The 24241-nt window shown below is 41.4% G+C and overlaps 1 protein-coding gene across 1 annotated transcript; it reads right to left on the reverse strand.

Annotated features, from left to right (window-relative positions):
• Positions 1-1434: 1434 nt before the first annotated feature.
• Positions 1435-24185, reverse strand: Srek1ip1 (SREK1 interacting protein 1). The gene is made up of 5 exons (XM_050160371.1): positions 24019-24185; positions 14976-15023; positions 10349-10492; positions 8021-8093; positions 1435-5341 (listed from the first exon to the last, which is right to left on the reverse strand). The coding sequence occupies exons 1-5, from the start codon at positions 24029-24031 to the stop codon at positions 5158-5160; spliced, it is 462 nt and encodes a 153-aa protein (XP_050016328.1). The 5' UTR covers positions 24032-24185; the 3' UTR covers positions 1435-5157.
• Between the last annotated feature and the right edge of the window lie 56 nt (positions 24186-24241).

Below are 24241 nucleotides of genomic sequence, written 5' to 3' on the forward strand. Positions count from 1 at the left end.
AGCTTTAAAAATGGAATTCAACAGTCGGAAGGAACAACGTAGAGGCCGTGTTACTGCCCCCATCTGCTGTGGGGAAGGTTTTCCTAGCAGGAGGACATCTTTTTAAACGTGCTAGCATGGCTTCTTTGGTCTGCCTCATTGTTCTTGTGCATGCAAAGCTCGGGGACTGGGAACTTTTCATCGTGTCTATCAAAATGATGGGCTTCTCTTAGGCTGGCATTAAGTTTTGAGGGGATGGAGATTTTTTTTTTTTTTTATCTGCAGTCTGGCACCGTAGCTACTAATGGTAGTGGCTATGGGGACCTGAAACGCGGCTGACGTGACAGAAGTGTACACGTTTATTGTTTTATTCAAGTGACTACATCTGGCTTCCCCATTCAAACAGAATAATTTCACTAAGGCTTAAATATTAAAATGCTAGAGTGTAATTGAAGTTTGAAAGTTCAGGCTTTTTAATTATAAAAGTGAGATTTTTTTTCTAGGTAAGAAGAGCAAAGAAAATATTTATTTTGTGCAGGCTCAGAGATTTCCTGGATACTTTTGTTCTTTTCCAATTTTTTTTTTTTTAAAGTCCCAGATGCCTGGAGACAGTGGCACATGCCTTTAATTCCAGCAGGTGGATCTTCATGAGTTCGAGGACAACCTGATCTACAGAGGGAGTTCCAGGGCAGCCATGTCTTGAAAAACCAAAAACCAAAGAGAGAGAGAGAATGAACAAAAAGGACAAGCAGGAGAAAGAGGAAGCCACAGAAAATGTGCTGCATTGATAGACAGGAGGCAGCAATGATATTCCTAGACCAGCTCGGGTGGACATCCGGGTCGAGAATATTTAGTTGAGGCACTGGTCCAGCTTTATTTTCTTTGTTGAAAGGCAAGGGAAGAGGTCATAAATGGCACAAAGAGGAAGTTAGGACTGGAGCCCACACTTTTCCTATCTGTGGGAAAGGCAAAATGGGGTGCAATGGCTGTGTATGTCATAAACAGTGCCCAAGGAGCAGGACCGCAGGCCTCTGCTGTGCCGGGCACTCACAAAGGTGTTGAAGGGTGAGATGCCACTGATCTTAGCAACTGGGGCTGCTATCACCTCTGTTCCTAGACTCTGAAACCTGGTACCGGGATCAGCTGGCCTCCTTGACACGTGGCCTGGCTCACCTCTAGGTTACCTGAGTGGACCAAGCCATGTGTCTGTCTGTTACTTTTTCAGTGGTGCTTCATAAATTGAGACAAAATATCAAAAGCAAGAAGCCTTCTTTAATATAGCAGAGTCTATACATTGAAAATATATTTTAAATGATTTAGAATTAACATAGTTCCAAACCCATTAAAAAATAAGGTGAAATTAACAAAAAAATCACATTTTGAAAAAATGTACATATATATAAATTCTTGTTAAGAACCATTTGATGGTACAGTAAGGCTTTTTAATTTTCTCTCTCTCTCTCTCTCTCTCTCTCTCTCTCTCTCTCTCTCTCTCTCTTTCTCTCTCTCTCTTTGGTTTTAGGAAATAAAAGCCAGAGCATAATTTAGAAACAACAGAGCACAAAAACCTAAAATTATCTTATGTGCATTTTAATGACATAAATTTCATCTTTTAAACATTATAGAACGGAATTATGAAAGAGATGAGACCAAACCCCAGTAAACACCATTTTCTTCCCTTAAACGCTCTCACGTCTCATGGTTTAGGGAGTAAGCTAAGCTCACAAACTCACAAACATGGAGCCTAAGGCCCCTTCTCTTGGTCGTAGGAACCTGAAATGGCGTCTGCCTTGAACAGGCTCACTAGGCCTGCCAGGCCTCCATTCCTAAGGCACGCAGTTCATCCCTTTGTCCTGTGCCTTCTTTCCGCACAGCCTCCCTCGTCAAGAACTACCAGGCTCTTCTCCTCGACCTTAATAACCTAAAATTCGGGGGTCACATTCTCTCAGTAGCCCCTCTAGCTGCTGCAGACTGAGGCAGCATCCGTATTTCTTACCATGAATCTTCGGGGCTCATTACTGCGCTGACATGAATGTAGTTCTAATGGTACTTCTACCAGCTGGACTGGGAGCTCTTCCGGGCAGCAGATGTGCGGTAAGAACTCTGCTATCTATTTCGAGGCTGCAGGTAACCTAGAGTCATAAATGCAGATACACACAGATGTCCAAACTGTCATTTATCTACACCCTGGTCTCTAAGAACTAAAGGGGTAAGAAATGGAGTAAATGTGAGGAATTAAGAAAAAAAAAAAAACCAGCAGAGATCTTTTAGACAACAGATACGAGAAGAATGGGGAAGCCAGGGAGCATGCTCATCAGCTTAAAAACAGTCCCTTCAGTGTTCAGATAAATCAGCTACAGACAGAAACCTACATGCACATTCTGTCTGCATTCGGAGAAAAGAACATACAATCGGGTGGTAACAAAATGAATCGAATACTATTTATCTATCTAAATTGATATGTTTAGCAGTCATGACAAGCACAACCTCGACAGAATGCTGGCTGCTTATCTATAATACTTCTTAAAAGAGTATTATTTGGATTTCTCTAGAAGTGATCTGAGGCAACACAGTACAGTATTTCATAGGCAAGAAACATCAAGGCCCCGAGAAAGTAAATGACTTTGCTGGGGGTCCCACGGGGAGTTTGAGAGAGAATGTGCCCAGGGTGGCGGCCAAAGGCTGCACAGGGGCTTAGAGGAGATGGTGTGCAGCCAGCACGGCAGAGGCACAGCTGCAGAGCCACCACACCAACCCGGTTACTACGGAATGAAATGCTCCTTCTGCTTCATATTGCCTAAAAAGAAACTTCATGAATTTTTCTAGGAGATACCAGTGAGATTTGCATCCCATCCCAAGCACTTCTTACTTGAGTAAAGATGAATGACTTTTACTTGGGTCAGGCCCTTCATAAGGTATACTAATATTCTAGGGAAATTTATTAATAATGTTAAGGTTGTTTTTGGGGAGAGGACTGGTCCATTAAAATCTTTTATTTTATTATAGAGCTGATGGTGGATTGCATATATAAATGATGTTTCTGAATCATTAGTTGAATGAAGAAAAAACCCTTATAAGTCAATTTATATTTTTTTTACAAGGAACAGAAATCAGACTCACAGATATGACAAACTCTTCCTCTACAGCTACTGTCACTGCTAACAATGCCACACACACAACCGGATGAGGTCATTTCCTTATGTATTTGCTATTTCTTTTTAAGTTTAAAATTAAAAAAAAACCTTAAATTTCCATGCATGTGTATGTGTCTGGGTGAGCACCTGCTAAGTGCTCCTGGGTACCACGGAGGTCAGATGAAGGCATCGGAACTGGTGGACCTGGAGTAACAGGGTTACAGGTGGTTATGAACCTCCCAGTGAGGTTGCTGGGAACTGAACTCCGCTCTTCTCTAAGAGCAGCAAGGGTGTGAGCCACCTTTCCAGCTGCATGCTATTTTTTTTAAAAAGGATTTTAAGAATGACATTCACTTTTATTTGCTTTTTATTAATTCAGATAACCAAAGAACTGAATTTTCACAAAATTGGTGTAGACAAATGAATCCTTAAAAATCTAAAAGTTCTGTGCTTTAGTCCTAACAACTGACAAAACTCAAAGCAAAACAACTTCTTATGGGCCAAGAGAGCAATTGCTTTGTGGAAAAGCTGAAGATGCGCACGCTTCACGGAAGCAGTGCTGGGAAGGGTGTGGGTGTAGCTTCTGTGGAACCTGAGCAGAGCTAGGGGAGAAGATGTATGGGACCTACGAGGCCCCAGGTCTGACCAGGGCATGCCAGTTTGGGTGCAGGGCAAGGGAAGAACTCTCCAGCCTGCAAGACCAAGTGTTCTTATGTAATAAATTTGCCTGCAGCCACATCTCTACTTACCAATTTTAAGACATATAAGTGCACCATAGTAAGGTACTTAGAAACTTTGGTGCTGATCCAAGTTAGTGGGTTGGTTTAATGCTTTTACAGCATAAGTTAACTTGCTGGATTTGGGAATACTAGATGTTAAAATACACTACACTGATGACCATGAAATTAAAAATAAAAGACATTATCTATTAACATGTCATTGAAAACACTTATTTATATATAAATTTCATTATTATACAAAGGCTTTCATGATGCTGTGCTCAAGGCTTTTATTTTAAAAAGTACAGAATGAAATTCTTGATTTTATTTTTTTTGCAGTGCTTCCATTTGTGACTGAAGTGAAGGAGGAAATATCAACAATGGCTCTCCACGAAGTCATAAGTTCAGGGTGAAACTCACTTCAAAATCATTTCAAAAAAATAAATATATAAGCAAGCATTCATAAAAACTGCCACAATACACATGTAAGCATCAAATACACTAGATAGAATAAAAATCAGCTTTAATGATGATTTTGCTGTTTCCACACAAAAAGTTCTGTGTTTGAGGTATCACCGTAAGACATGCCAATATGGCACATGTGTGTATCAACCTAATAGTCCTGACCAGCACAGAAACTCCCTGCCAGACTTTCTAGTAAGCTAAGTGATTCTCTTTAAAAGGGGGATATTTTAATTGTTATAAAAACACGGGAGGCATGTGCTAGGAACATGCATTTCATAAAACATTGACACCTGTTACAAATACTTTCATTATTATCTTATAGATCCCATTCGTTTAAAAACATAAGATCAGTAAAGCAGTTTTATCTTCAATGATATTATTTAAAAAGTCGAGAGATTTAAAAACAACAGTGAAGAACTTCACTATCTTTATACATTACACAGTAGATAATAAAGCTATTAAACGCCTCAGTATCAAGAGCAAACCACTACCACCAACCCAGAACGTCACTGGAAGGACGCCACTTAGTAGCTGCTGTGTAGATTACTTGGTTTGACTGTGGAAAAGCCATGTAGCAGTTAACTTAGGAAGTGACAATGCTAGCCTAACATGGAGAAACACAAATACCCAAAATGATGTGCTTTGCATGTGCAAATATCTATACTTGAGGCACAACTGTCAATTAACAAGATGGATTTAATACCAATGGGCAGAGAGATAAGGGTCCCAACATGTGAAAAATGTCTTTACGGAAGAGGCTGGGATATGCTGCAAAGCGTTATTATATAGCGATTCCAAGGAAGGTACAATAATTAAAAATATTGAATTCTTCAATTTCCTGAGAGAGGCCAGAGATTCGGTTACTTTTTGGTGAATTCAGAACGGTTAGGGGAAGAACGTTTTTCCTTTTTTCTCTTCTTTTTTTCCTTTTTGTGATGTTTTCCTTTTTTTGATTTGTTCTTTTTTTCTTTTTTCTTTTCTTTTTTCTGATACTTCTGTTTCTTTTGCTTTGAAGAGTCCTCTTCGGTGGAGCTGGAATAAGACCTATGGGCAAGAACACATCAGGATTGGCATTGCAGCAGGGACTGAAGAATTAAGGTGGATCTGAGCTCCCTTAAATCTTGGAAGAGAAAGTTTAAACATAGCCTTCTATGTTCTTTAAAAGCAGAATTCAAAGTTTTTGCTGTTTGGTCACAGAAGGTGATAAAGCTACATCTCTACTCTGCATAGCTCTAGTAATGCAATGGGCTTTAGAAGGGGTAAGGATGACATTCTTTCTGGCGCTGTGACAGGATGCACACGGCCTGCCCTTCAGAATCTTAGAGGGAAACTGCAGCAGAAAGAGCTCCCAACCTCATGCACACAGCGCACTTGTATATGTAGTAACTTGTTAGCATATTCTCTTAGGTCACAAAAGGATGCAATTATGGCTAGATACAAAAAGGATTCTAATTGTTCCTTAGGATGAATGGATAAGAGCTGAAAATTAACAAAATAAAAGCACTTTTGTGATTCCTGTGATTTTTCATGTTCATGAACTTGATCCTTCTGCTTGCAGTGCTAGAAATGAGCACTTGTATTTCTGAGTAATTTTTATTACTTACAGAATGGGTGCTTTTAAATGAATACTGCATGTAGATGAATGAGGATGATTTATCATTATACTTTATTAATATTTTAACACAAAATTGAGAGGGAACACCCATAGAATTTCCTTTCCTGATATAAGATGCAGCAGAGGCTGGGAATGAGGAAAAGAAACAAACAAACAAAAACTCCATCTTTTCAGATCTTATATAAAGTATAACATTTTACCTATGCCCAAACTAAAAATATATGTGACAGCATGGAAATTGAATTAATTTACAATCAACAGGTATCGCAAAAGTTAGTTCCTACAGGTAACATTATATGGACTGAGAAGGTTCTATTTATATATTTAGGGGTCTATCTATCTATCTATCTATCTATCTATCTATCCATCCATCCAGCTATCTATCTATCATCTATCTATCTACCTATCATCCATCTATCTATCTATCTATCTATCTATCTATCTATCTATCTATCTATCTATCTATCATCTATCTTGCCTATCTATCACCATATAACTATAACTAATATTTGAAAACTTTTTTTTAAAAAGTCACGAATTTAAGAGAAGTGCATGGGAGGGGTTGGCGGAGGAAATGGAAGGGGGAAATTCTGTAATTGCATTTTAATTAAAAGATTTTAAAGTTAGATTAGCAATTTAGGAGCTAAAACCCAAACTAAGAAACTTCAGGACAGGGGCTGGAGAGATGGCTCAGCGGTTAAGAGCATTGCCTGCTCTTCCAAAGGTCCTGAGTTCAATTCCCAGCAACCACATGGTGGCTCGCAACCATCTGTAATGGGGTCTGGTGCCCTATTCTGGCCTTCAGGCATACACACAGACCGAATATTGTATAGATAATAAATAATTTTTTTTTTTTAAAAAAAGAAACTTCAGGACAGACACAGGGAGCAAAAGCGAATCCAGAGCCTGCAGTGTTCAGGGATCCCCATCCCAGGAGTGGCTTGAGCGGGCCCTGCCTCCAAGATGCCCATCCTATTCTCTCTCTGGCCTACTTATGTGCACACATACAGCTTCTTCTATGCCTGCACATTTTCTTCATCTTTTTGGTCCTGGATTCTCATTTATAAGGCAAAACTAGGTTTGGGCACAGCATACCATGAGATGACTATCTGTACATGTATGAAGAAGTTTGGGTTTCAGGTCCTTAGGCTTGGTATACATGTCTAAATATAATCTCTAACTACAAACCAAATATGTCAGAACACGAAAGACTACATAGTCTCCTGTTTCCTCCATGCAATGCAACCTGCCGCCTTAGCACAAATCACAACACACTTGTCAGAAACCTGAGCCTCTGCTCCTAGCAGTTCTTATGTTACACCTGAAAGTGAGCTAACTTTGGCCACTGACAAGGTTTCTGAAGTATATAAAAAGCTGAGTGCATTATAAAATTATAAAGTGGTAATACCCAATTAAAAAAAAATCTGGGAGAATAAATCCAGACCAGACCTCAGTATGAGCGAATGCTCCAAAACATGTCTACTTATCCAAGTTTGAACAAGACTGTACTTAGTAACCAGGGGGAGAATTTGTCTCTTAATCACATTTGATCAACTTTTTAAATTAATCATTAAAAATCTTACCAATAAAAAATTCACAAAGGGCTAGTGAGGGTTGTGGAAGAGCTGAAAGAAGTTTGGGCTTATGAAATTTTATTACATTCCATGAAGAAATTAATTTCTTAGTCATGATAATGAAAGAATACAGATATTTAGAATCCAATTTCAAAAATGAGCAAAAATATATATGAGTAATTCAGATGTGCATCAAATCAAAATTTCAGTTCTCACTGTAAATGTGAAATCCAGAACACAAATGTATAAGGGAGGAGGGCACCACCTCTCATCAGGACCTTGGTTCGTTCCAGTGAGAACATGCAAGGTGACTGTGTGATGACATCATTTCTGATTCCTCATTTCTAATGTCGAGGGTGTTGCTACTGCACTACAGTAAATATAAATATGTTATTCTCATTAAGAAAACTCTCCAGTAAATTAACTGGATTATATGTAAAAGAAAATATATAATCCTTCCAGACTAACAGCTTATGTTTTTCTTTTCAGTACCTATTAAAATATTAACCTATTAAATAACCTATTAAAATGTACCTTTTCCTCTTTTTCTTCAATTTAATTTTCTCCTTGCTTTTTTCCTTTTTCTTCTCCTCTTCTTCATTTATTCCTGTAAGGGAAAAGGTGGAGGAAATCATCAGTTACCACAAGACTACGTACAAATATGCTTTGTTTGTGTGTGTGTCTGTATATACCTGCGTGTGCCTGTGTATTTTATTTTACAGTTAGAAAGATGAAGTTAACATAAACAGGAGTAAAAAGTAAAAGCAAGAAAGGGCCTGCAAAATGACTTCTCTTTCATAGATGGTAGTTACAATATGATGGTGATATATTCTACTAGGAAACTCAGAAGATCACATTAGCTCATAGATTATGTCTTAACTTAAGAATGAAATCAATTGAGCATCTGGCTATTCACAATGATATGAAATCAGAAATTAGTATCAAGTGGAAGATAGTATAGAGGAAGATTACAAATGTGTATAATCAAACACCACACACTGACCCAACTTCTGTGTCAAAGGAAAATGAGAGAGAAAGCACAGCTCATAGGACAGTGGAGCAGGAGAGGACACAGCACACAGTGGGGACAGTGGAGCAGGAGAGGACACAGCACACAGTGGGGACAGTGGAGCAGGGGAGGACACAGCACACAGTGGGGACAGTGGAGTAGAAGGAGAGGACACAGCACATAGGACAGCGGAGCAGGGGAGGACACAGCACACAGTGGGGACAGTGGAGCAGGAGAGGACACAGCACACAGTGGGTGCAGTGGAGCAGAAGGAGAGGACACAGCACACAGTGGGTGCAGTGGAGTAGAAGGAGAGGACACAGCACACAGTGGGGACAGCGGAGCAGGGGAGGACACAGCACACAGTGGGGACAGTGGAGCAGGAGAGGACACAGCACACAGGGGGTTCAGCGATGCAGAAGGAGAGGACAGCCCATGATGTTAAGTTCCTGCACCAAATAAGAATCTGAGACAGCCCATCAGGGCTCCTCCTCATGCTTAACAACTTCTCTTACCTCAAATTGGAATACAAAAATTACTGTTTAAAGCTCTCCAAAAATCTAGAACACAATGAATTTACTTCTGTATAATATCTACATAGATATTATATAGCATCATACTACTCCCATTACAATGACGAGGCTTTTATTATACATAGGATGGAGTAAAGAGTAGAGACACTTCTTTTACAACCAACTGAAGCTTGTTTTTGCCTTTTTTTAATAATATAAAAACTTTTTATATAAATCTTTCAATGATTTTAAAAATTATTTTTACTTATGTGAATGCCCTATATATGCAGTGCTGCAGAAACCAAAGAAGGGTGGAGGATTCCCTAGAGCTGGACTTACAAACAGTTGTGAGCTTCCTGAGCATCGGGGAACATTATTTTAAGGTATATGACTTCTGTTTATGATGCATTTGTTTACCTCTGTGAAGCTCTGTTTCTGTGTCTGTCTAAAACACCTGATAGGCTAATAAAGAGCTGAATGGCCAATAGAGAGGCAGGAAAGAGAAATAGGCAGGGCTAGCAGGCAGAGAGGATAACTATGAGGAGAAGAAGATCTTGGAGCTAGAGAGGAAGGAGGAGGACTTTGGGGACCAGTCACCCAGTTTCCCAGCTACACAGTCAAACACTCAGTAAGAAGAAAAGAAAAGGTATACAGGAATAGAGACAGATAAAAGCTCCAAGGCCAAAGATAGATGGGATAATTTAAGAAAAGATGGCAAGAAATAAGCCAAGCTAAGGCTGTACATTCATAACTAAGAATAGGCCTCTGTATGTGATTTATTTGGAAGCTGGGTGGTGGGGCCCCCAAAATGTCAAAAAAAAAAAAAAAGTAAGAGCAAAAACAGCCAACAACACCTGAGGTGGGAGCTGAACTCAGTCCCTGTGGAACCACAGCAAGCTCTCGTAACTGCTGAGCCCTCTCTCCAACCCTCAGGTACACTGTGGTGAGAGTCTGTCCAAAAGCAGAAAGGAAGCTCCTGGGGCTTATATACTGACAGTCTTAGCATGCTCCTTTGCCTATGCCTAGGATTCTCTGTGTACTCAAAATCGCTATGAAGGTTCTAAGCATCTAAAATCTCTGCTATTTGTCAATGGGACCTGACAATCCGATGTTTGTCTTATACAAGTTTAACAGACAATAAGCGAGGAAAAACCAAAATACCAGTTATGGAATCAGAAGCTGACTTGCCTCCTGATCGCTAATCTCATGTGACTTCCAGCCAAGCCTCTGTTCTGACCTGTGCTGCAGCCCTTGCATGTGGTAAGAAAGACAACTCGGTGATAGCACAATTACACAAGTGTGACATGACCCAGAAGGAGACAGGAGAAAAACCATGCTTACTTTTCTCTTGCAGAGCCTGCAATTTGTTCAGTTCTTCATTTTCTTCATCGCTGTCCTCACTACTTGTGCTACTGACGTCTAACACAATGTCCCTTTTGGGGTCAACCCGGAGAAAATTGCGGCACTCAAAAGTCAGATGACCAGCTAAATAAACAAAACAAAACAAAAACCAAGAAGGATAAATGTAGTTGCATTTATTTGTATTTTGATAAATAAAGCTTGTCTGAAAAAAAAAAAAAACAGCCATACTGGCCAGCCTTATAGACCAGGCAGCAATGGTAATCCCAGTAGTCACAATGACACACACCTATAATCCCAGTAGACAAGCTAGCTTGCCACAGAAACCAGGTGGTAGTGGTGCACGCCCTTAATCCCAGAACTAGAGAGGATTATAAAATGGGAGGAGACAGCTCCCAGTCTCAGTCTCATTCTGAGGTTTCCTGGAGGCAGGATCACCATTTTGAACTGAGGTTTTGGTAAGAGCCAGTGGCTGGTTGTTTTGGTTTTCTGACCTTCAGGTTGAACCCCAATTTTTGTCTCTGTTTATTAATTGTGTTTCAGATAAAACTACACATGCATCTGTGCTGTTTGTTTTGGTGCATCACAGGGGGTAGCAGAGTACAAGGTCAATAACAACACAAGAGCCTTAACTTTTATCCTGTTGCTGGGGGTTAGACTTTTCCCGATACACTTTTTGCTTGAATACAGTATTCCAACAGAACTTTCCCCTTCTTCATTGGAACTTCTAATTCAAGAAACATTGTGGGTGCACTTGTCATCATTTCAGAACACTGAAGCACTGTTTTTCCCTTTCCAACAGCACAGGCTATTTTACATTATTTAGATTAAGGTGACTAAAAACATTCTTGCATACATGAAACCGTATATTTTATTCGCTCCCTGTAGCCTCTCCTCCTCGGCTTGCCTGACAACTCATGTGGTCACAGCTTTCACCTAATTCAAGTGGTCATAATGCATAAGCACCACAAAAACTAAAAATACTTCTCGAAAGGATTTAAAAAACGAAATATTTAAATTCTGATATCACTTTTCCTAAAATTCTTCCAGTAAGAAAACTTCAGTTCCTTGTGATGGTTCTCACTAATCTGATCCTGACAGGATCGGGGATCACCTGAAGACAAGCCTCAGGCTGTCTTTGAGGGTTTAGAGAAGGTTAGCAGAGGTGGGCAACAGCATTCTAAGGGCTCGGTCCTGGACTGAAAGAAACAGACAGAGTAGGCTGACAAGTTTGTGCAGTGGGTGAAACCACTGGCCTTTGAGCCTGAGGACTTAAGTTCTATCCCTAGGATCCACGTGGTGGAAGGAAGGAGAGATATCACGTTTTCCTGTGATATCTACATGTTGCCATGGTACATGAGTAAACGCGTGCATGCGTGCACACACATGCACACACACACATAAACAGAAACAGACACACAGAGATAGATAGAGATAGAGACAGAGACAGAGAGAGAAAGAGAGAGAGGTTCCAGCTGGCAGCTTGCATCTTTCCCCTCTGGTGGCTACATGGTATCTCCTGACTCCACCTTCTTTCTCCCAGCATTCAGTTTAGTTTTCCCTGCCCAGCTCTGTTCTGCCCTGCTATAGGACTAAGCAGTTACTTTATTCATTAACCAATAAAAGCAACATATAGAGGACATCCCATACCACCACTCAGTCAGCGTGCGACTCACTGTGTGTTCAGCACGCACTCCGGCTTTCACTCTGAGACCCTTTTCACCCCTGCACTGGGAGGGTCACCTTTCCTTCTTGTTGGCTCGGGTTTCTGGTTTGACTCTGCTATTATCACATTAATTCCCTCTAGGGCTATGCACTTGGCACAGAAAAGGGGGCTTTCCACAGTTCTAACAGTAGCCCAGCTTGCCACTATGACCAGAATTCCTTGTGACGCAATCTTACTTTACTCAAGTTAGCTTTCTACCCAAATCCCTGGCACCGAAATGATCACGTAAGTGAAATGCGTAGGGTCCCACACCTATTCTAGCTTCCCTTTAGTGAAGGGGACATGACAAATTACTTGTGAAACTACACTGAAGTCTGGCTTTTGCCTGTTGCTGTTCTTTTTCCTTTTAGGACAACACTGTCTTTCTAACCATTTGTCTCCATGGGGTTTCTTTTCTAAATATATGCTAAGAAAATGAGGGGTAAAAAATTATGACTGTGAGGGGCTGGGGTTGGCTCAGTGACCAAGGCAGTAGTCATCCAAGTGTGAGGACTGGGTTCCTTGAGCCCCTATATAAAAGATCAGGTGGGCATAGCAGCCGCCTGTAGTCCCAGTGCCTGGAAGGCAGAGACAGGAGGTCCATGGGGCAAGCTGGCTAAGGTGAGAGGTCAAATCAGCAGGCTCTGGGTTTACTGAGAGATCAGGTTCAGGATGATACACCCCAAATGTGGGTTGTACCTTCCCACGAGTTGGAGGCCCAGATGGAATAAAAGGGGGAAAGGACACCAGCCGTGCAGGACTTCTGCTTCCTGTCAGCAGGGAGGGTGGTACACACCCCACCTGCCATCGTGTTCTAGGAGACAACAGAGCAGACTGTGATGGATAGGAACCCAGGAAGGCTTGAGCTAGGGAGGAGCAGTTCCTCCCATTTTATTCAGACATTCTGTCACAGTGACCAGAAAGGAAAACGCAATGACTAGCCGAAGTCTGTCAAGAGCACCCATCACTAGGGGAAGAACAACAGTCAGCTGTGGCAAGTATCTTCCTGTACATTAAATAATAGCACAGACTCTCACAGGAATGAAATTCAGGGACCCATCAATGATCACCGTAGCATTTTTCGTATTGCTAAAAGATAAAAACAACCAAGTATCTACCCACAGGTGAATGGATAAAGAAAGTGTACTATATCCATGCAATGCAGCACCATTCTACCGTAGGAAACAATGTCAACATGTGTGCACAGTACAACATGGGGTAACTTTGAAACATTCTGCTAAGCTAAGTCAGACACAAAGGACAAACTCTGTGGCTCCTCCACTAAAGGCTGTGTAGAGCAGCAGAAACTACCAAGAGCTAAGGAAAGGAAGGGATGCAGTTTCTACTTTATGACTAGAGTTTCTATTCGAGGTTATCAAAATGATTCAGAAAAGGAAGTGGAGATGGCTGTCCAGAACTATGAAGGTAATTAATGTTCAGGACAATTTACTGAAAAACTGGTTAAAATTTTACATTTGATACATTTTTGCCACTATGGAAAGTAAGAAAACAGAACAAGCACAGCACAGCATGGAATTGATAACCAGAGCACAAATTCCACCTTTCCATCTTGTACCGTAGGAGCCTCCACTTCCTAATATACAGCAGCTGCCGTCCACAACTATGGCCAGTCAATGACCCAAATACACAAGTTCTCCTAATCGTCACAGCAACCTCTATGAGGTTAGGTACTGTAACGATCTCATTTTGCAGACAGAAAACCAAACACAACGGTGAAGCCATATGCCCACGGCGGCATATCTAGTAAGTGCTGAGCTGTTTACCCGAATCACCTGTTGCCAAAACAACCAGAAGCCAATGTTAACTAAAATGAAGACCAGGAAACCTTCTTCATGGAGTTATTTAATCATGGTCTGTGATATTTTATTTTCAAGTTTTTTTTATAAATAACAAAGTTTATAAATTAATTTCTTACTCTTCATGGAAATCTTTGTTGAATCACTTATATTTGTTAGAAAACAGCCCTTCAGTGAAATGGCATATCCTAAACAGTCCAGTGTAGTTAGCACAGATGTCAAACAACTTTAGAGACAGCAAGTAATGCCAAGAACAACCATTGGAAAGGCCTGCAGAGCAGCTGGATTTGCCTCGAGGAATGCTGTTTACAGAATCAAATCACGGTACTGTATGTAATTACATAGGCTTGGGTGTACCTTCTAATTCTATTATATTAATCACATGGAAGACAATGTTGAAATCAAGTTTTTTGCACATGAGCAGAAATTCTGGGACCAATCAAATTCTTATATAAAGGGATAAATTCAGCAAACATTCAAAGATTGTTTTTAATGCCTTTACTCTTCATCTGGTATCCAGAAACAAAGCAATACATAGATGTATATATAGCATATACAAGCATATATACACATGTTTAAATCTTTTAAAGATTTACTTATATTATTTTATATGTGTGTTTTTAAATTTTTATTTATTTCTTGTCTGCATGGATGTATATATATCATGTGTATGCCTGCTGCTGGTGGAGGCCAGAAAAGGATGCTAGCTCCCTGGACTGGAGGTTCACATGGTTTTGAGTTATCACATGGCTGCTGGGAATCAAACCTGGGTCCTCTAGAAGAGCAATGAGTGTTCTAAACTGTCTAGCCATCTCCCTAGCACCACCTATATTTTTATATACATAGGCTTTTCTTTTATATTTTAAATTATCTTAGTTCTATTTTCCTCAAACTTCTAATCTCTGGCCAACCCCTCATATTTCATGGCTCCTTTGCTAGTTACCAAGTCAACTTCAAACCCTGGTAGGGGCTCGGGACCACCCACAGAGCTGCTGAAGTCAGGATACTGAACCATCCTGCTCCCTCCCAGTCCCCAAAACAATGGCCCCAGCAAACACAAGTAGACACAATATTGCTTTTTACTTACGGTAGCCACATTTTTTGCAGCCTGCTCGGACATTGTCCTTGTTGCAACCTGAAATACAATTGGAGAACATTTGGAGAAATACACGTAAGTAAAAATAAAGACTTCGTCATATGATAAAAATCTCAAGAAAACCTTTTGTTCTAAAACTTCTTGAAAAAGAACTCTAATCTTAGCAACACTACTCAATTATTTTGATTAACAGTTAGCTTACTGAAAGTGAATATACCCAAATCATTTCAAGAACATATATTTTTCTAATTCAGTAGGAAAACAGCACTATAGTTCAGAAGTTAAACATTTAGGAATCCTACAACATTGGGGAAGAAATTCTAAGACACCATGGCTTATTGTTGAAACGTAATTAATTTACCATATATTTATAAATACTTGCCATATATACATATACATATAATATACATGCATAGAAACATTAAGGTGTAACAAACATTTTTGTGTCTTTCAATAAAAAAAATAATTCTACCTTTTCTCAAAGAAATTGATGGTATTCCATAAAATTCACTGTAATTGTTTAGTATCATAAAATAACTTAAATTCAGCACCTGAACTTTGATAAGCAAAAACAGAGTAGTCACAGTTCAATTGTGATAAAAGTTCACAAATATTCACAGTATTTCTGTGCAGTCAATCCATACAGATGGTGCTGAAAAAATGAAAACTCACTTTTAAAATTGTGATAAAATACACACCGCAGTGAGGATTTTGATCACTTCAAATGTGCATCTTAGCAGTGTGGCAAATAGTTCCAATGATGTGTAGCTCTCAACTGCTGTCCTTCTCCAAATGATTTTTATCACCAAGAAGAATAACTACACACAGTCACACAGTAAACACCTTCATGTCTCCCCAATCTTAGCTACTCCAGCCTACTTTCTAAATATTTGTCTCTCTGGAGAAACATGGTAATAGTTTTGTTTGTTTGTTTGTTTTTTGAGACAGGGTTTCCCTGTATAGTAGCCCTAGTCCTGGAACTCACTCTGTAGACCAGACTAGTCTTGAACTCACAGAGATCAGCCTGCTCTGCCTCCCGAGTGCTAGGATTAAAGGCGTGCACCACCACTGCCAGGCTAATAGTTGTTCCTTTTAAAAGTCTGACATGGTGTTTTTAAGAATCATCCATATTATAGCATGCACCAGAACTGCATTATTTTTTATGGCCAAATATTCCACTGAACATCAAAATGAACTTTAACCTCTCAGTGGCTTCTGTAAAGCAACGAGAGGCCAAGTGCAACGTTATTCCCTTTCTCTGGTGCAGGGGGCCCACTTTCTAAATCCTTCCAGCGGAGTTCTCATCCCCATGTGAGGCTGTTGTAAAATGTAGAGAGCAGAAAGAACGCATTAGTAATTGTAAATGAAAATAATTCTTAAACCACTTCTTTAATGTGATAAGCTTGAACACGAGTTATTTCCCCCTACTCCTAAGTTGGAGAGAAACATTATGCTAAGCAAGCTGGTCCTGTAAACGCAGCCCTACAACACGTACTACATTAGTACTACAATAAGTAACAAGCGCTGCTCCATGGCTCACAGACATCCTTAGAGAACATCCAAGAAGATGCACCTTGCATCCAGGTGACGGGACCAGGTGGATGCTGCATCCCGCCGACATCTGAGCCTCCCATGCACACACAGCACAGCTGTTAACATCTCCCTGCTAGCCTCTGAGTGACAGTTCCATCATGTTTGGAGCTAGGACCTTTCTGACACTCCTCATTACACCCTCCTCCTACCCCTTCCTAAGAACTCACTAGTTACAGTCCTTCTGAAGGCAACTTTCACCTCAAACTCTAGAAGCTGTTACTACTTTTTACAGTATTTCCATGTTTAAATCAGAGAAGGTGTCACCGCTGAAGTTTCTAAGCACGGTGTACTGACTGATCCCTTCCCTTTAGACGCTATCTTTACTTTGTCCTGTAAGAACCCACATGCCACAGTTAGCAGAATCAGCTGTGGAATATGACTGGATTAATATAATTTAAGGCTTCTCCATGATGAAAATAATTGCATGTTGACCAAAAAAATCAGAGAATATGGGTCAGTGTTGTTTCCATAGAAACCACAGATGTTGAATACTATGGAACAAACTGCTTTATGCACCAGTATTACTACTGCCACAGACGAACAGTAACAGGCAGGTGTGAAACTATCTCACCTCTGCCTGTGCTAGAACTGAACTCATTTAGAGCGAGAGACACTGATGTGAACTCATTCTTCAAGCGCTTCCTATTTCTGGAATGAACAGAACATGAACTTTTTCTCAGGCTATCTTCTGTAACCAAGGCAAAACTTTTTATGACAAAAAATAACCAGCTCTCCTTATAAGCTACTTCCTTACTAGCCTTTGTCTAAATTAAGATCTCAGTTTTATTTGTAATCATTTGCAAGACTGCCTGGCTAATGAAGGTTTCTGTGGACCTTTGAGACCAAGGCAAAGGACATCACAGACCTGGGGAAAGCGATGTAATCATAGCTCACTCTGTTGTCAAGATCTGGCTTCTAGCTAAGTATCTGTAATCTTAACATCAGGAGGTTGAGGCAGGAGGATGCTGAGTTCAAGTCTAGTTGGGCTACATAGTGAGCTTAAGGCCAGTTTGGCCTATGTGAGTGTGTGTGTGTGTGGTGATGGGGGGGGGGGTGTTCATTCATTTGTGAAGCATGGCGACAGTGGCAGAGTGCTTGGTTTGCTGTACTTGGCCTTTTCTGGTTTCTGAACATTGTTAGCAAGGATCTTCTTAGAGTCAATAAACTCCTTTCTTTTTCAATTTAATCTTTCGTTTTCTGTCATTCAGACAGGAACTCTTGCTATTGTGTTGTGAGGCCTCTTCCCGGTGCAGAGAGCCACTCTCCCTTTTTCTTGTAGCTCCTTGATGCTCTTGGTTCCCCCACCACTAAGTTGGCTTAGGCAGTGATGCCTCCTGTCCCCTTCACGTTCTCCTTGGTAATCAGGACCTACAATCTAAAGGTCACCATAGCAGCACATAATAAGGCTAGGTTGTGTGTATGCTGGGGAGTGGGGCATCGAGGGCTGCATTCCAGTGGTGAAAGCCTCCAGGAGCAAACTCAGAATACCCTTGAAGGGCTCCAAAACACTTGTAACTCGCAGGAGGGAGAAACTCACCACTGTGGAAAATCAGCACATCCTGAGGAAAAGACCGATGGCCACTGCCAAAAAATGGGGAAGAAGGCAACTAGTGGACAGAAAGCATATAGAAAAGAAACAAGAACGGCTCTAAAACATGTAGGAAATGCTCATTAATAATGGTGTCAGGATTCCATTTTCTCTTATGAAAGGAGCTCAGGTAGAGAAACTTGAAGAGAGCTTTGAGTGGGGCACACTCGGGAAGGGGTCAGTGGGGGGGGCACACTCTGGAAGGGTCAGTGGAGGAGCACACTCTCTAAGGGTCAGTGGAGGAGCACACTCTCTAAGGGTCAGTGGTGTGTAAATGAACGCCACGAAGTCTACCACAGGCCTTATTCCAACAATCCCACACCTGAGAACTCAGTTTACTTGCACAAGTGCAAACCAACTATGTCTAAATCTAAGTTATGGTATGAAGGAATGAGGCCAGTGCTTCATGAAATTTAACAATCCCTAGCACATACAGGAAGAGGAAAGAAAGTTACAGCTGAACTGTCTGTAATGTTGCATGTATATAACAAGGATTGAACTTTACTTTGGTTATTTATTTCTTTTCTTCTATAGCAGTGGTTCTCAACCTGGGCCAAGAACCCCTTGGGGGTCAAACGAGCCTTTCAAGGGGTCACCTAAGAATACTGGAAAATATATTTATATAATTGTTCATAACAGTAGCAAATTACAATTATGAAGCAGCAACAAAGATAATTTTGTGGTTGGGATCAGCACAACACGAGGAGCTGTATTAAAGGGCCGAGAGTTAAAGGTTGAGAACCACTGTCTATCAGATATACACAAATTCTTTGGTAGCACTTTTTTTAATCTGTAGGCCTTTTAATAGATGTAAATTATATCTTAGTAAAGCAGGTGACACAGAAGGAAAACTTACAAACAGCAAGAGCGGGAAGCAAAGGTGAGAAAAGAATCAGAGAAGGAAGCTGAGGCGGAGGATGACAAGCTGCTGGGGTTACACAGTGGAAACAAGGTTTCAAAAACTGAAACAGAATGGCTAAAGAAAGGGAAGAAAAACAAGCGAAGAGATTCTTGGTAGCTCTCTCAAAATACTGCAAAAACATCAGACTTGACATAAATACAGTTATTTGGAAGGTATATTGTCTGATTCCCAAGCCAAAAATAATTTTGAGATGCTCTATAGACCCTGTTGGCCTATAATTTACTATGTATGCCCGTCTGCCTTCAAATTTATAGTACTGCTCTTGCCTCTACCTCCCCAGTGCCGCGATTCTAGGCAGGTACATCACACTAAGCTCAAAGTTAATATACAGCCACTTAGAAATGTCAGGGCCTCACAAGATGGCAGTCTGGGTTCAGAACAGGCTGGACAGGCAGCATTCCTCAGAAACTTTGTTTCTGCTTGCCAAGAAAAGTAGTTACTTTCTTATCCACTCCTACAGCCCCGCCTCCTCACCCAATCTCCAGAAAAGAGCATCTCGTTTTCTATTAACTCTAACAAGTCTCCAAACTGGACACCGGGGCTTAACTTGCCCTCCTCCCCCTGCAACATAACCCCTATATCAGGCAGGACTCTCCAACCATTTTTGCTATCTTCTCTATTCCCATATCCCTGGCAACGGCCAGTCTGCTTCTCTCCCCACCTTTTCTCTCTGCTCCTCTTTCTGTCCCTGAGACATGGCAGACACCCCAGACGACTGGCTATTCTCCCTCTCACATCTACAGTAAACACCTTCCCCCTTAATCACAGAGCAGGCATTTAGGTGGCTTCTTTACTGAGCTCTTCACAAATGGTAACAGCAATCAGTAGAACCTACTTTCCTATTTTATCTCTGTCTTGTACTTTGAAAACATAATCATTTAATGTCAAAAGCAAGCAGCTAAAGTGTCCAAGCTTTCTCTGTATCACTTAGCAACTGCATCACCTCCACCCCAGGACACCATCTTTTCATTTTTAATTTAATTAGATTCGGTAACAGTGGGTTGGATTTCTTTTGTTTTGTAATCATTTTTCCATTTGGTCATCTTATTCATTTAAGTTAACATACTGTGGGGTTCTTTTAATAGAGTAATTATTTATTGTGTGGGTGTGTGCTTTTTAACCTCAGATAGAAGGGATATTTAATATAGGGATGATGATGTCTGTATAAAATATAATTCTCTTGTGAAAATTGACTATAAAAATAAAATAAGTGTTTAAACTTTCTACTGGTTTATATTAATAGTTGTAGATATACTCTCCTTTGGGATTTTACATGGAACAAGGAGACTAAAATAGAAAAAAAAATAACAGAAATTAGAAATCTTTCAAGAATTTAAACAGTAAGCATACATAAGAAAGGCAGAAAAAGGCAGAAAAGCATTGGTCATGCTCAGAGCTATACACTTCATTCTTGTTGAGGAGGGAGGTTTAATAGTTTAGAAGCTGAAGAAATTCCCCCCTTCGTTATGGAGACAATAAAACAATCTATGGAAGGTTAAGTGACTTAAAGAACATTACAAAATTGCCTCCCAGGAATGATAGAATCAGACATGATTTTATGAACATTATTTCAGCAGCCATGTTAGAGAGAGAAGTTACCTAGAGCATGGCTGAGGAATGAGGGAAACAGGCTGGAGTGTGGTTTCACATGTCTGTGATTACGTAGATGCTTCAGCAATATGCTGAAGGGGGGCGAGACAGAAATGTCAACGTGGCACTGTCATCCTCTGTCCTGGGGACAGACTTCCCTGCGACACACAATCCCTGTCAGTAACACACACTGCCACTTGTGCCTGGGCCGACACTTGATGGAGAACAGCGACTCACCAACACCACTTCAACGACAGCCAATCTGATCAACTGTGAACGAGCAAAGAAATGCTCTGAAGAAAGTAAACTTTGCTGAATCCTATGTTCAGTGCTCTGTGTGAAACAGCTAAGCGTCTCAGATTTTCCTAAGGTCTTCAGTCTCTTATTGTTACCCACATAATGGTTTAAGCTAGCATACAATGCTGAGGAGCGGCAGCGGGATCACGTGACCACTGAAACAGACAAGGCTGGTGGCTTCTGAAAAGCAGCCTCATTACTCTATAGTTACACCTTATAATAACCAGGAACAGAATCACCCCGAGCTGAATCCATCGCACCTAACATAAAGGAGCATGACACAATACTTGTCCTCCTTGATGATCACCTCAATGGAGCTCTATTTTCCTCCCATGCAGCGTCTGGATCGATCATCCAAGAAATTATCTTAACACCTTCTGTGTCTGTATTTTCTAAAGCGGTTGCATTGTGCGTCCACGCCACCTGTCATGCCTATTATCTTGATTTTGGGTGGCTTTGAGCAGTTTATGTAAGTCGTTCCATCTAGTTTAATGACACAATTTATTATTATGCTTTGCAGCATTATTTTGAATTGAAAGGTTAACATTTTTCACACAGGTCTCAAGTTTAAGAACATCTCAAACAAAGCTAGAAGAAAAGTTGCTTTTGTCCCTTTTCTTTTTTTTTTCATTTTTTTTATTTTATTGAGAATAAGAAAAAAAAAGTTTCCGCCTCCTCCCAGCCTCCCATTTCCCTCCCCCCACTCTGCTCCCCCTCCCCCCTCTCTTCTCCCCCTCCCCCCACTCCTCTCCCCCTCCCTCTCCTTAAGTAGCACAGTTTCATCCCGAAAGTTTTACAGCATGTTTCCTGGTGTGCTCAGACCACACGGGCGCTGAGAACGCCTCATCAAATAACACACAGTGACAGTGGGCCAGCTCCGGGTGCAGGTATGTGATGCAGAGGTCACCAGAACCTCTCAAAATGCCCCAGCAAGCTACTGTTTAAACTTGTCTCTCGCTAATGTCCCCTTATATGCCATCATTCCCAGGATCCAGTCAGAGCTCCTCCTCACACATTACACACCCTGGCCATACAATCTCATTCAGGCTCTATCCCTTAATTCCTATGATGCGTTGTTCTCAACTCTAACTTCTTGCCTAAGATCTACGTATTCCTATGCTATTAACTATTTCCATTTGGGTCCAACTAAACTCAACGCACGCTCCAAACTGAACTCATCACCACCTCCCTAGACTCTGCTCTTGGGAGATGTCTTCCCAGTTATGAGGCCTGTCCAATCATCTCACATCAGGAGCCAGGTGAATGTCTTTTCCCACCTACAACAAAGCGGTCCTCAACTCTTGGCGATTCGACCACCAAAGACACACCTCCAATTTAGCTGCTTCTCTAACGAGACCACAGCCTCAACAGGTGTCATAGCATACATAACTCACCAGAAACACCCCAAACCACCCACTGTGCCTCCAAATTAGCAAACTCTCCTCTAGGTCACTGCATCTTAAAATGTAACTTAAAAAAAAAAAACACCCTAAAGCAGTTTCCTATTGTCTATCAACACCCAAACGCTTTGTTCTTGTTTAATGTCCTTCAATTACAGGCGTTTCTTTATTGTACCACCTATAGGGTAGGAAGCGCACTTCCACACGGTGGGGAAGAGCTAGGATAACCTTGTAATCGCCAAGTTACCTGATTTCCATGAAATCAGCCTGTGAAGTGGGAATATGAACAGCTATCTCGGAGCAGCTGTTATTCAAGGAAGAGCAAAAAATACAATGTTTGACATAGTATCGGATGCATGGGTTACATAGTAAATGTTCCATACTGTGATTATTGCTTTAGGTGATTTCTCTTTTCTCTCACAGCACACTGAAGGTTAGCCACAACAGGCACCTTTCATTTCCTCTTCTTTCTTCCTCTTCATATCCAGTCCCTCTCCCTGCGGGCTCCCCACCCTCTCACATCTTAGGTCTCATCTGGTACCTAAACCTTTTGTACTCTGCATCCTGCTAGGGGTCCACACTATTTTGCTTGTCACAGCAGTAGTTCTACTTTCTGTAAATTGCTCCCTTTTCCCTGCTGTGTTCACGAGAGCAAGGGTGGCCTCTCGTGCTCCCGACCACACCATGAGGAGTGGACAGTCATTTCTCACAGCTCCAGAAGGGCTCCTTTGCAAACTGCGGAAGTTAGGAAAGCAGCCACCCGACCCTACCTCCACCCCCAGCTATCTCTGAAAAAAGGTTTGGAAAAGGCTGCCAAGAACAAAGGCAGAGATCAAACAGCCGCAGGAAGCACAGTTTTAAGCAAAGTCGGGGCTTTACAAACATTTTCAGGATCTTTTCTACAGTACAGTGCATTGTGAATCTCCAAAATTCACGGCGGGAATATCTCTTTAAAACACCTGCCAACAGGAGTCTGCCGAGACAGACACATCTTGACAAAGGCGGCTTGGGAAGTTTTTGCAGCTCCTGAACTCTCCAGTAAGCTGGAGTAGCAGACAAAAACATCGCCGGAGCATGCCGTTTTGAGGTTAGAAATCTCTGAAGACAAAATTGAAACCTAGAAAGAATCAGACATAATTCAACAAGGCTCCTTTTACAGATAGGGAAACTGAGGCCCTGAAGGGCACAGCCACACTGTAACTACAGACAGGAAGAGCCAAACAAACCCCAGGTGCGCCTCTGGACTTGGTGTCTTTCAGTATAATGTGTGTGGCTCCCTGGGTTCGCCAGATGTTCACATTTCGAATTTTATTTTGAAGCCCTGTGAAAGTTCCTGTTAGTCTCCTGGGTAACTTGTCCTCTTAGGCCTAGAGTTTATTGCTCCCAACTCTTCTCTTCCTCCTACAACACACTTTCCTTGTAAGCCTGGGCAGTTCGGGCTTGGCTAGGAGCGATCGAGACGACCTCTCCCTCTTTCCTCGCTCCCTTTGGACTTGTAGTGTAAACTTTTTTTCACGTAAACCAACCAACTCTGTACATTTTCAGGCCTTCGTCTGAATCCCCGAGGACTCCCCGCCGCCCCGCTCCCTGGACTACACTGCTCGCCCTATTCCTCTGTAAGAGGACCCTGCGGTTGATCTTCACCTGGAACTGCCATGAGGCAGCTGAGCGGAGTCCTGAGCTTTCGAGATCGCGTTAGGGTCAGGTCCGTTGCGAGGATAACGCACTATCGGAGAGATCTCTCCCACCCGGTCCCCACAACTATAGCACACGGCGGGGGAAGGCCAAATGCGCTCCCAGGGTTCGCGGAACTAAGGCGCCGCGGAATCAATTTCCAGGGGAGTCCTACCGCGGAGCACAAGTGGTC

The sequence above is a fragment of the Alexandromys fortis genome, unplaced genomic scaffold, assembly GCF_014885135.2.
Source record: "Alexandromys fortis isolate MF-2015 unplaced genomic scaffold, M_Fortis_MF-2015_v1.1 scaffold_76, whole genome shotgun sequence".
NCBI lineage: Eukaryota > Metazoa > Chordata > Mammalia > Rodentia > Cricetidae > Alexandromys > Alexandromys fortis.